Genomic DNA, 13018 nt, shown 5'->3' with positions numbered 1-13018 from the left:
TCACCTTTGTTTAAAAACCTTTGTATATGCAGCATCAAAGTCGCAGTGCTAACCACTAAAAGTATAAAAACACTAGGCTTGTCGTTGGTATCAACTGCAATATTCACAATCATCCATGCATAAAATACACTATATACTGTATACATGGAAACATCTAAGAAATACCAGTAAATATAATTATTAGTTGCAAAATTATGAACTGTAATTAGTATTTATGAATTAATTATCTTTTGAGTGTCACATTGTCCATGTCCTAATCTTATTTCAGCCATTGTGCCCTCTTATGATGAGGAGCCGAGGCCCCGTCCACCTATACCTAAAGCAGCAATTCCACCTCCCATATATGATGAGCCAGAGAGACCTCGGTCACCAACTGGGCCCAGCAATTCATTTATTGCAAACATGGGGTAAGAGTTTCATTGCAGAAGTAGCTTCTTGTATATCTAATGTTATGATTTATTCCTTACTCAGAGGACTGTTCACCAGTTTTTACTTTATAAAAGCAATACTGCATACTGTAGTCCATGTTCAGGAGATTCGATCTCGAAAAAAAATTCATGATCCGCTCCTCCTTAGCGCCGATGGGCTCCCCGTTAGTGGGATTAGTGGGATGGCAAAAAATTTGTGGGATGGCATCTCCTGAACATAGACTACAGTATGCAGTATTGCTTTTATAAAGCAAAAACTAGTAAAAGGTCCTCTTTAAATATCGCATCATTACTTGATAATTGGAATAATAGTGAAGTCTGATCCGTATAGTGGGTGATTGCAGATATATGTTGAAATATTGCAGAATTTCTTTATTTTAATTATTTTTACTAGGCCTAAAAATCAAGTTTGCAATGTATATGTTCAGTCCCTGAAAATATACAAGTAGGATAGCATATGTTTTCAAACCTGAAGGCCTAGCAGCTTTTATGCATAATGGGGAGGAGGGATATATAAGAGTAGTTTCTGTCTGAAGGCTCCTGGCTCAATGTGTGCTGTGACCAACATCTTCTTAACTTCTGGCTTCATAGTGGAACTGTGGCTCATAAAATCATGCAGAAATATGGCTTCCGGGAAGGACAAGGTCTGGGAAAACATGAGCAGGGACTTAGTACTGCCTTATCGGTTGAGAAAACAAGCAAGAGAGGAGGCAAAATCATTGTTGGTGACTTGGCTGATAAAGGTATGTTTCTTTTATACCCACAATAATGACATTTGCAAATGACCTACATAACCAGATTCTCTGTGTAAATATTGACATAAAAGGTAAGTTAAAGGGGTTGTCGATTTGGTGTGAATATGTGTGTATATATCTACCTCGGGGTTAGAAAAAATAAATAAAAGAAGAGTATACACTCCCTCACGGATCTCCCACAATTGCAAAGGTGTTTTGTTCCCGTTGCTCTCCACCTTATGGTCCTCGCTCAACACATGAAATGGCTGGATTTGCCTTCTCAGTCAAGCATTGGCTGAGGCTGGTCGCTGCTGTGGTCAGTGATTGGCTAAGAAGGCATTTACAGCATTTTCCTTCATATCAATTCGGGACAAGGAAATGGGGAGTGGAGAGCAGTGGGAACCTGAACGTGGCAGCGATGGACCAGTGCATGACTTCTTTTCTATCTCATTCTGTCACATTTTAAAGGGGTTAACCAAGACCTAAAAAGACCTCAGAGATTGGACGACCTACGCTGGAGTTCATACTTACCTGGTCGCTGTCGCAGGGTTGTGGCTCCATTGCTCCCCCCGGCTTCTCTGGCATCAACATCCTGGTGAAGGGCGCAACATGACCGCTGCAGCCAATCACCGGCCACAACGGTAACCTGGCACCCATGTGGCATGTCACTGGTCAATGTGCCACTTGGATGACAGGCCACTACTGTGTCCACTGATTGGCTGCAACAGTCACTTGGTACCATCAACAAAATGTTGATGCCAGAGCATCACAGATCTGCAGACGTGTCTGGGGAGCAATGCAGCTAGAACCCAGCATCAGAGACCAAGTAAGTATGAACCCCACCGCAGGTCGGCCACTTTTTTAAGTCTTTGATAACCCTTTATACAAGTTTTCTCTCCCAGAAAACTCCTTTAACCCTGGGCAAAGGTTTGCATTGATTGAAATACTGTAGTTTGGCAATTTGTAACTATGGATAACCAAGATGCATTGAGACCTAAGTAGTATGTCTCTTCTGCATCTTCATATTGTATATGCATGCTGTATGTTTTATGTTAGACCACAGATTAGAACCCGAGAGGACAAATGCACATCGTGTGATGTTTCTTTTGTGTTTAGTTTTGTGGCCTGTTTTGTTGCGGTGGGGATAATCTAACCTTTTGCATCATTTTCTTATAGTTGATGCATCTAAAAAAGCTGATCCAAACCCTCTTACAGAAATACTGAAGTGTCCTACCAAAGTGGTTTTATTGCGGGTAAGACTTTAGAAGCAAGTACCCAAAAATACACGTGTGAATGTGCCCTTAAATGTGTCAGCAGATTTTACACCACAATGTGCGCAGTTTGAAAAATGGTATTTTGTCTTCATTTTACAGAATATGGTTGGTGCAGGGGAAGTAGATGAAGATCTGGAGGGTGAAACAAAAGAAGAATGTGAAAAATATGGCAAAGTTAGCAAATGTGTCATTTTTGAGGTAAGTTCATTTAATTATCTTTTATCCGTTATCCTTATGTGATTGTGTTTGTCATTACGAAATTTAAAGGGGTTCTGCAGTTTGTTTAAACTGATGATCTATCCTCTGGATAGATCATCAGCATCTGATTGGCGGGGTCCGACACCCGCCGATCAGCTGTTTGAGAAGGCCGTGGCGCCAGAGGATAGATTATCAGTTTAAACAAACTGCAGAACCCCTTTAAGTCCACACTACTGTAGTCAGTATTGGTGCCAGGTTGAAGGGTCAGCAACCCTGATATGATGGTATCCATGATGTCATCACTGCATGCTGTTTCTCTGAGTATTACATTACATATTCAAGTATTGCAAATTCTCACTTGAAGAGGACCTCTCACCTTTTCTGACATGCCTGTTTTAATAACTAATTGCATTCCCCAATCTGTGCTGATTGGACTGCTCAGTGTATTCAAAGGTAGGATGTAGGAACACTTATGTTCAATGTGCTGTAGGCAACTGAAAGGGGATGGATTTGAGTCCATGTGATGTGCCCCATGATAGTTTGAAAGAACATATACAGCATGAGTGGGTTACTGAAGGAGAGGTCCCTGGGCACAATTGGATGATTACTTGAGATTCACCAATATATACTATGTACGTATACACTTTATTGTGCTGGAGAAAGACCCGTGTCCAGGTTGAAACATTACAGGTGTATGTTGGAGGAATCATACCAAATTTCTTCCATGACAGTGGCTTATCTCTAGGATGTGCCACCAATGTCTGAGACCTGCCTATATCTCTACTATGGGGCAAGCAAATGAATGAGGGTGCACCGTGCAAGCTTGGCCTCCATCCACTCCAATGAGAGTGCTGAAAATAGCTGTGCATCGACTCTGCTATTTCTGGAAAACCTGCAGAGCCAACCCATAGAAGTGAATGGGGACTCCATAGCTGTAATTGCACAGCACTGCAGTTGCTGCGGCGAGTAGGTAAACAGAGCTCCGCTGATCTGATATTGATTACCTATCCTGAGGATAGGTCATCAGTAGTAAGAAGCAGATAATCCCTTTAATACTTCTATCTGTGAAAGCATTACTTAGCAACATTTTTTCCACACTTCACTAAAACTATTGCACGGTATATCACATTTAAACGTTTGCTTTTTCTGAACTTTGGGAAACACAAAAAAACGGAATATACTGAAAAAACGCCAAAATGCCTTTCTTTATAATGGCTCGTTTTGTCTAGGTGCAATCAGTGGAGGAATTAAAATGGCCGCCGTCAGATTCCTTTACATGGAATCTGTCCTAATTATACAGCAGGACGGTCTGTGTGAGAATGCAGATCAGTAGCCCATGTAAGCTCCGTTCTCCGCCCTGTAGAGCACTATATTCTGTCCAGATGACAGCACAGATAAGATTCCAATTATAAGGGGTTGAGTCCGCACAACCTGCCTGCAGGTGCACATCACTATGGCGAAATACATACACAAACGGAAAATGCAAATGTGATCGCACACTACATCCAGCACTCTGCCCTCCATGCTGGATGTGACATTGGTTTATATTTTGGCCAAAGCATAGTAAGCCACTCACCGCGTCAAGGTCGTCTCAATTGAGTGGTCCCTAACTCTTATATAGAACCTACCATTAGCCATCTGGCTCCAGGAGAAGTATATGGTGGGTTCAGCATGCATGTTGGTACTTGCATCCCTGGATCCGATGAAAGCTGTAATGGCACCGGACGGGGTTACAGGCAAAGTGTACTTGGCTTGCATGCTGACCTGCATTCCCTGGATTTCATGTGGCTGTTATGGCCCATGAACAGGTAGGAACAAGAGTTAGGGACCACTCAATTGAGACGACCTTGACGCGGTGAGTGGCTTACTATGCTTTGGCCAAAATATAAACCAATGTCACATCCAGCATGGAGGGCAGAGTGCTGGATGTAGTGTGCGATCACATTTGCATTTACAGATAAAATTCCGTTGTCCATGCTCACCTCTTACTCACAGGCTGAAGTCTTTTCTAACCACACACCTCCACACAACAGTGCTTGTCTGGTCACACTTCAGCCTGTGAGTACGAGGGAAGTTTTACTCAATCTTTTCTCACAAAACTATATATCAGTCTGCTCAGCTCTTTCTGCTCTATAACAAGCTGCCTGCAGATTGCCCTGCATGTGATGACAGGTTCTCTTTAAAGTTTAACTGCCATATTTTTATATATTTTTTGCTAATGGATAGGGAGCATTTTTCTAATATACTTTATTTAGTGAAAACCTTTATTTATAGGAGAAAGCTAGGGCTGAAATGTCCCTTAGCAGCGATCTTTTTCCGAGCTGTCTTCCTAACATTGCAGTGCTGTACTAGGGAGACGGGCTGGGAGCTGCCCGTTGTCTGCCATCACTGCTCCCTCACACGGAAGTTATTATAGATGAAATATGTACTAATATAGGAATAAATGTCTTTACTTTCTTCCTGCTCACTGGCCAGCGCTGTCAGTGATCGCTCGCCCTGTACTCCCGGCGGTCTTGTGTGATTAAAGGGGTTGTCCGGGTTCAGAGCTGAACCCAGGCATACCCCTATTTTCACCCAGGCAGGCCCTGTGATGTGAGCATTTAGTGCTCTTTAGTAGTAATATTGGTAACATGGCTAAAGTATAGAAGGAAAGCTTTATGCAGATTCGCTTAATTTCTTTCACGTGGAAGTAGCTCTTTCCTGTTTATTTTTTGTACAGCAGTCAGATTACTGATTTATCAAAACTGCTGGAAAGAAAAACTGGCTTAGTTGCTCACAGAAACCAATCAGATTCTACCTTTAATTTTTCCAACGGAGTTCTCAAAATGAAAGATGGACTCTGATTGGTTGCTATGAGCAACTAAGCCAGTACTCCTTTAGACCAATTTAGATAAACCTCCTCCAAAGTGTATTTATTAGAAATGACTTAATACATTCCCTTGTAATGGTCTTACTGGTGGGAATTTATCAAAACTGGTGTAAAATAAAACAGGCCGAGTTGCCCGTAGCATCCAATCAGATTCCACCTTTCGAGCTCCTTTGGAAAATGAATGGTGGAATCTGATTGGTTTGATAAATCTTTCCCAATGTCTTTCTCTTTTAGATCCCTGGCACTCCAGATGAAGAGGCTGTGAGGATATTTTTGGAATTTGAGCGGGTGGAGTCGGCTATAAAAGGTAAATTGCATGTTTTCTGTAAACCCTGAACAATTTGTCAAAGGCTGTCTGTGGGAAGGAACGAGGCTGAAGGATAATAGTGGCCTTTTGTAATTGCAAAGCCAGTAATTGGTGTCACTCGTTACCTCCTACTAGTGTATTCAGTAAACAGGCTTAAGGTGGATTTAGACGGGCCGACTGAGCGGCCAGCAGTCGGCTGCTTATTCAGTGAAGGAGACCGCTGTATTTATATGCAGCAATCTCCTTCACAGTATAAGGATGAGGGATGGCTATTGCAATCACTGTTTCTAGGCAGAAGATCACTGTTTAGAGCGCACGATCTGCTGCTCCGAAGCCATGATCGATGGTGCCTGCATAAGTGACAGGATCACCCTATGAACAAGCGTTTTACTCGTTCATCGGATGATTGGCGGCACATTTAGATGGCCAGATGATCGGGAACGGTCGTTTCCGATAATCTGGATGGTTATTGGTGCGTCTAAATGCACCATTAAGCTGAGCTTCCCCCCTCCCTCACCTAATAACAAAAGGATTGGGTATGTTGAAATTCAGCAGCCCGATCCTTATCTCCCTGACATCTGCAGGTTTGGCTAATATGCATCTAATGCTTTACTGTTTGTTTTCCATGATGGAAATCTCCCTTTATTTGTTGTCGCCAGGCTTATTTACTGTAAAGTATGAGTAATGTATTAACAGTAAACGTTTTAATGCTGATGGGTTAATTATTATTCCATCTGGTGCGAGTTTTCTGTTTTGGTCTTTTCTTTTTAACTACACCTCAAAAACATGTCTGTGACCCCACCGTCCCCTTTAGTTTCAGACTTTCAAGCCTTGATGTATTCATTGCTTTCTTCTCCTTTAAAAGAAGTCTACCTGAGATATTGGTTTCAGGCAGGCCATATAGAATAGATTCAGTCCAACCAGATTTTGGTGGGATCAGCAGGTCTGTATATTGGGTATCTTTCATAGCAGAGACAGAGAGAGAGGGCTTAGACTCTCAGTTGCGTCCTAGTGCGCAGTTTCCATTGATCTCTATGTATGGAGTATTGAGAAGAGCACACAAAGTTTGGCTGGAAGGAGACTGCTCCCACTGGGTCTTCCTTCTCTATAATGTTCCACCATGACTGTTGATTTTTTTTAACTGCATTAATACTGCACTGTGCTGTCACTTTTTTGACTTTTATTGTACATTTAGCCACTGTTAACAAATATAGGGAGATTGGGAATGAATGAAGGGGTTGTGCTAAGTTTTAAGGTTTCCCCTTTCCACAGGATAGGTGAAAACTAACTGATCAGTGGGGTCCGACAGCTGGAACCCCCACTGATTCCGAGAAGGGTTGTTCCATTCCCCCGATCTGATGGAGTGCCAGATCAGGCATGTGCGCTGCTGCTTCGGTCATTCTCTATGGGACCGCTGGAAATAGCCGAGCGCTGTACTAGGTTATCTCTGGCAGTCCCATAGAGAATGAATGGAGCAGCCGCCCCTTAAGATGGGGGAATAGGACACCCAGTAGCTGTATTATTTAGCCTTTGCTTATTATTGGTAATGTTAGTCTTGGTATACTGTGGGGTGTGGTTCTATAAAAGCTGTGTCCACAGGTTAGGTGGCGCAATACTTGGCTTGCTCCGGCAACGCCACTACTCCAGACCACTTTTCTAGTTTATCTGTGTAAGAAAATAGCATTATCATAATTACATGTACACGTTGCTTAGTGTGTAAATGTAGTCTAGAAAGCAAAATGTATATATAAATAAATGAAAATATGTAATAAAACGTAAAGGTCAATTGCATATATAAAGTTTATAGCTCATATCATAACATAACTGTCTGTGGTCAAAGAAAATGACCCCCTACACTTTTCTGTATAAGAACGTTGCTGGAAACAATCCTAGGTCATGCACAACCCTTGATGTTCTGTTGAAAGGGGCTTTCTAACTGGTAAAAATGTTTAAACAAGGGACAGAAAAAAAAAAAAAAAGTCAAAGCAACAAAATCATGTCGGCAACACCTAGAACCAGCCCGGACTCCCATTCTAAAACCAGTAGTTCCACAACTTGTATGTAGTGGTGCTCAGTGCAGCATAGCAAAAACTTCCAAACAGTCCACAGATAGAGAGATCCCAGCAGGTTTACACACAGATGGGTAAAGACTTACATGGACCGGCCGATCCAGGTGAGTGTTTACCCGCCCACGTGTAAACCTGCTGTGAAATCAATAAAGACCCCAATTTGAAGTATCAGTGAGTACCGTGATCTCTCTGTGGACTGTTAAAAAAATAAAAGTATTTCTCACCTCTCTGATTCTCCAGCACTCCTATTTCTATGCTCCCCCCCCCACCTCGGTTGGTCTCTACTGGTCCTTCTCGAAACAGAAATGTGCCTGCTCAGGTAATACTTGGCTGCAGTGGGGACTCAGCCACTGGTCACATTTCTGTGTCTCGAGGGATAAGGGGACTGGAGGGGACCTGGGGAACATTGGAATCACTGGGGTGAGTATTGCTGCTTTTATTTTATATTTAAGCCATTGCACAATGCAAAAGAATAAATGTGGCTGTGGTATAATGTATTTATAACATATACATTAATGATTTATGATCATGTTATTTTTGCACATATCTTGTGGATTGAAGAATTTTTCTGAGATTTTAACAATTTTTATAATATACTGTATCAAACTAAGATGATTCTTTGTGCTAGAAATCAGGGTGTAAAGAATTTTCTCAGTAAAGCTCTAATAGCATTGCTAAGGAAAGTCTATCTTCGGTCTTGAGCATTTTACCGAGTGCTGAAGATGCCAGCCTGCCTCTTGTCCCTGACTACGTGCATGTGCCCCATCACTGCCCACCACCCTGCCTATCTGACTTGTTGCACACAGGCATCTTTAGCGCTCAGTAAAATGCTGAAGACTGACTCTGCTTAGCAACTCTAAGTTGAAGCTCAGCTAAGAAAACTCTTTAAACCAAAATGACAGTTACATTTTAAGGGCTCTTTACACCGGTTGAGAATTGAACAGATCATTGCTAACAAGCAAAACGCTAGTTTATCAGGCAATTGGATCTTTTGTGCAGCACAACAATCCTCGTTTCCCGGTGGCAGATCGTGCTGTGTAAACCGGCTCTGCTGCCGGGAAACAACAAGATTAACAGCGAGGCATTAGCAATCGCTCCTCCTCAAACTTTGGAGGAGATCGCTGCAGGTAAATGCAGTGGTCTCCTCCAGTAACGATCAGCAGATTGTTGGGAAGGAACGCTTCCTGACAATCTGCTTTTACATAGTCCCATGTAAAGTGACCTTTATAGTCTAAACCTTTCCGCTGAGCATGTTGTTTGAGAAGAGTACAATCACAACTGAAGAGCATGCGAACTAATATAATGTAACAGCATGTGGAGATATAATAGAGCAGTCACGTGGAATGTTGATCTCTCTTCATTCTTAGAACAGAACTGTTTCTGCATTTGGCTTGACTATTGGTGCATGTCATAATGTCCACCAATCTAACAGGCTATTAAAAGGGAGCAGTTCTCCTGTGATTAGTGGGTCTCACATGTTCACATGCTGCTACCGTAGAGTTACAAAATGAAGGTTAACTCGCCTAGTTTCTGTGTAGGACACAATATTGTGAAGATTCTCTGATTCTTCATGTGCTCCTATTATCTTATTACCCATGTTCCTTCAGAATACTTATATCTTGGAAGTGATCTCGAATTTTGATATGTATGGCATCCTTAGGGCATCCACCAGAGCTGCTAAAAGGGTTTTCCAGCAAGCAGAAAGCGATTAGCTGCACAGTCACATGACTTATAGATGACACGTCAGATGAAGGTCGTAACAGAGTTGTAGGGTAGGACCGTGGAGGATCCCAGGATACATGAAGCAAGAAGCAGTAGAGATAACCAATGTGGACATTTTAAGGGCATATCGTAATGATTTTGCTTGCCACCTGTGATAATTGAGACCACAGTCAGCTTGTCTCTGGCTAGACTGGGATGTGTAATCTGTGATTCCCAGGTTTTCACCCTTTAACCCCTATAAAGGATGCTAGACTTCACTGCTGGAGATTCCAAGGTTGCTTCCCCAGAATCGTCACAACTGGCAGAGGGGCATTAGATGCTGAAGATGATTAGTAATAGCCAGAGCCTGGGTTCATTACTAATAGGAGAATGAGCCAAAACCATGATGTGGTGGAGAACAAGGGTCAAGGCAGGAGTAGAATTGAGTCCAAGAATGGCAGACAAATCGGAGGCAAGACAGCAGACAGTAAGCGGAAGGAGAATTCAGAGAAATGATGAGTGAAAAGGCGCTTCTAAATCTAATGGCTACCCAAACAGAAATCCAGAAACATACCAGCTTAGAGAAACTAATGACTGGAGTGATCACTTCAAATTGAGCATCTAGTGCTCTGTTTGGCTGACGAGCCAGACTTTCTGGTCAGCCTTTGCTGTATGATTCATCCAGCCTGGTCTACAGATTGGCAGGACAGACATGCTTTCTGTGAACGTGCTGCTTGGCATGTCAACCAGCCCTGCTGTGATGTCTATTGCTGCAGTGACTGGAGAGGTAGATCATAAGCTTTCTTCTAAAAGTTCTCATTACTTCATAATAATTGATGTTCTTTTCTATGGCTGTTTGATAATCCAGAAAATCTGACAGTCTGGCCTAATCTGTCCCATTGATACCAGGTATATTAAATGCTCATATGGTGTACTATATATTGTGATTCTTCAGAAATAAAGAATAAATCATTTTTTCTTCTTTTTCACAGCTGTGGTGGACCTCAATGGAAGATACTTTGGTGGTCGAATAGTGAAGGCATGCTTCTACAACCTAGATAAATTCAGAACTCTGGACCTTGGAGATTAAGTTTACTGTAGTCCTATACTTTGAAGCGAGTAGTCTCTTCAGAGTGTTGGGGACCATGAGTGTCATCTACTCATCATGGAAATATGTCAGTTTATCACGTTTATTGTGATGGGTTTCGTTTCTTCTTTTTATAGTATAAAGAACCTTTTAAAACCGCACCAATCTTTGTACAGTTTGTTTCATTTATACTCTATCAAGATCCGTTTCTCTCCAGTGTGTATTTATTAGCAAAGTGGCATTTTATGAGGTTTTTTCCCATGAACAGAACAGAGGTCTGCCCTGTAAGCTCTGACCATTATCAGTATAAATGGACTAGGAAATTAAATCCAGTGTAACTCTGTCGGGTGTCATGGATTTAATACATTTCTCTAGTTGTGTATAAAACATTTCTGTTCTACACGTTTCCTAAATAAAGTTCTCAGAACCAAATGATAGAACATGTCCTGTTCTTGTACGTTTTGCAGACGAGAATAGGTGTTTTTACAAAGGGACCTGTGAAAAGTGTGGGGTGCACACAGACTGCATCGTAATTTGTCGGATTCCTATGTGTGGACAGATTCCCTTTTGTGAATGTAGCCTACCTCTGATGCTTGAGTTAAACCAGAAGAACCATTGATCAATAAGACGGAGAGATGTCATCAGATTAAAGGAACATTTAATGGCATACTAAAGATTGGAGGTAAATGATATTAAAGTTCCTAATGCGTAACATTCAGTTTATAAATACTGTTCATATGCAAAAGTAAGCTCCAGCTCACCGGTACCTTTTTTGTACCAGACATGCACGGTTGTAATCAGATTCCCGACCTTTTGTAATCCACAAAGTAAAAACCAGCACCGTTCTTAAAAGCTGTGACGATCGTTTATTCTTGAGTACAGCAAGCCCATACAAACAATCACAGCACCCCAACTGTAAACGCGTTTCGGACAAACTACATGTCCTAAACGCGTTTACAGTCGGGGAGCCGTGATTATTTGTATGTGCTTGCTGTACTGAAGAATAGCTTTTAAGAACGGTGCTGGTTTTTACTTTATAAATACTATAATGGGCAAGCACGGCCACCGGATTGCAGGGTGGTCGTAACCATGGAAACGAGCAGTGTATAATGTGATGGAAAAATGAATCCAGCCAGCAAAGAAGGCAATATAGATAATAACATTACATTAGTAAGTGGCTTCTGTTAACTTTCTCTACATAATAAATGTCACTTGCTGAAGTGAACCAACCCCTTTAATGAATCTAGTCCCAACTTATTACCTGCCTGGTGATTACAGTATCAACACTGATCAAATTGCACCACAAGCAACTTGTAAGGCTCTGTTCAGATCATATTTATGGCCTTCTTTTAACCCCTTAATGACCAGCCTCGCAAAGGTCTTGGTGACCTTTAACAGCTGATAAGCGGGAGGGGGGGGGTCGGGGAGCTGGCGGACCCCCACCGATAAGATGCTGATGACTTCTCCTAAAGCTAGGTCAGCAGTATAAAACACTTGTCAAACCCCTTTATGGACCCCATGCCCCATTTAGGCCCTGAGCACATATAGTAGGTAATAAACTATCCTGATGTTTTTGTATGCCATTTGCCCGGATACACAATTGGATTTAACATTACACCTTTTAGTCTTTGGTTTTAATCGAGTTTGGGCTATTTATTGATTGTGGTGTAAACTGGTTTTAGAATTGACTTTCTTCACTTTAATTGCCAATTTTGTCAAATCTATTGAGATAGATGTTGGAGTTTGATTCAGTTCAATCTGGGAGAAAGGAGAATAGCTTTAAGCTAAAGATGAATGGTAAATTAAATAAAAAGTGTACTAACATGATGAAGACTTGTGTTGCAGAACTTCTGTATTTCTAGTAATTATTTCTACACTGACGTATACAATTTAGCTCTATGGATATGTGGGCTAAATATTTTAACTTAGGCCAGTTTCAGATGGCTATATGCGGTCTGTTTGATGGCCACGTTTCCCTGAGGAACTGCAGCTCAGCTGACCCAAACTTCCTGCATCATGGTAATCCATGATGCGATTAATTGTAACCCAACTGTGGGTCTACTGTCCGGTACTCACATGATGCCGAGTATCATACAGATGTACCTTCATTGCCACTTGGTACCACCACTTTTAGGGCTGGGGCTGTTTGAAGATTTTGTAACACAACTTTCCAGTTTTAAAGCTAGGGCTACACAACAGTTTTGACCATGACACAATGCACGGCCAGAGATCGCAGTGTATTGAAGCAGCAATCGCAACTAGTGAAAGTGCCACAACCTTACATTTGCAAGAAATCCAACATTCAGTTTCACATTCAAAGTTTCCAGCCTAAAGAGTGAAGCTACTTTTGT

At 41.8% G+C, this 13018-nt stretch overlaps 1 protein-coding gene across 1 annotated transcript in view; it reads left to right on the top strand.

The window, feature by feature from the left end:
- Positions 1–10825, top strand: part of RBM17 (RNA binding motif protein 17) — a 42234-nt gene extending 31409 nt beyond the window's left edge. The window contains exons 7-12 of the mRNA XM_040413332.1: positions 269–407; positions 1020–1171; positions 2339–2415; positions 2536–2634; positions 5738–5810; positions 10573–10825. Coding sequence (XP_040269266.1) covers positions 269–407; positions 1020–1171; positions 2339–2415; positions 2536–2634; positions 5738–5810; positions 10573–10670 — 638 coding nt within the window. The 3' untranslated portion in view covers positions 10671–10825. The remainder of the gene's footprint in view (positions 1–268; positions 408–1019; positions 1172–2338; positions 2416–2535; positions 2635–5737; positions 5811–10572) is intronic.
- Positions 10826–13018: the final 2193 nt, after the last annotated feature.

The sequence above is a fragment of the Bufo bufo genome, chromosome 1 (genome assembly GCF_905171765.1).
Source record: "Bufo bufo chromosome 1, aBufBuf1.1, whole genome shotgun sequence".
NCBI classification, from domain to species: Eukaryota; Metazoa; Chordata; class Amphibia; order Anura; family Bufonidae; genus Bufo; species Bufo bufo.
Note: the sequence above shows the minus strand (reverse complement) of the source record. Positions and strands in the feature narration are given on the sequence as shown.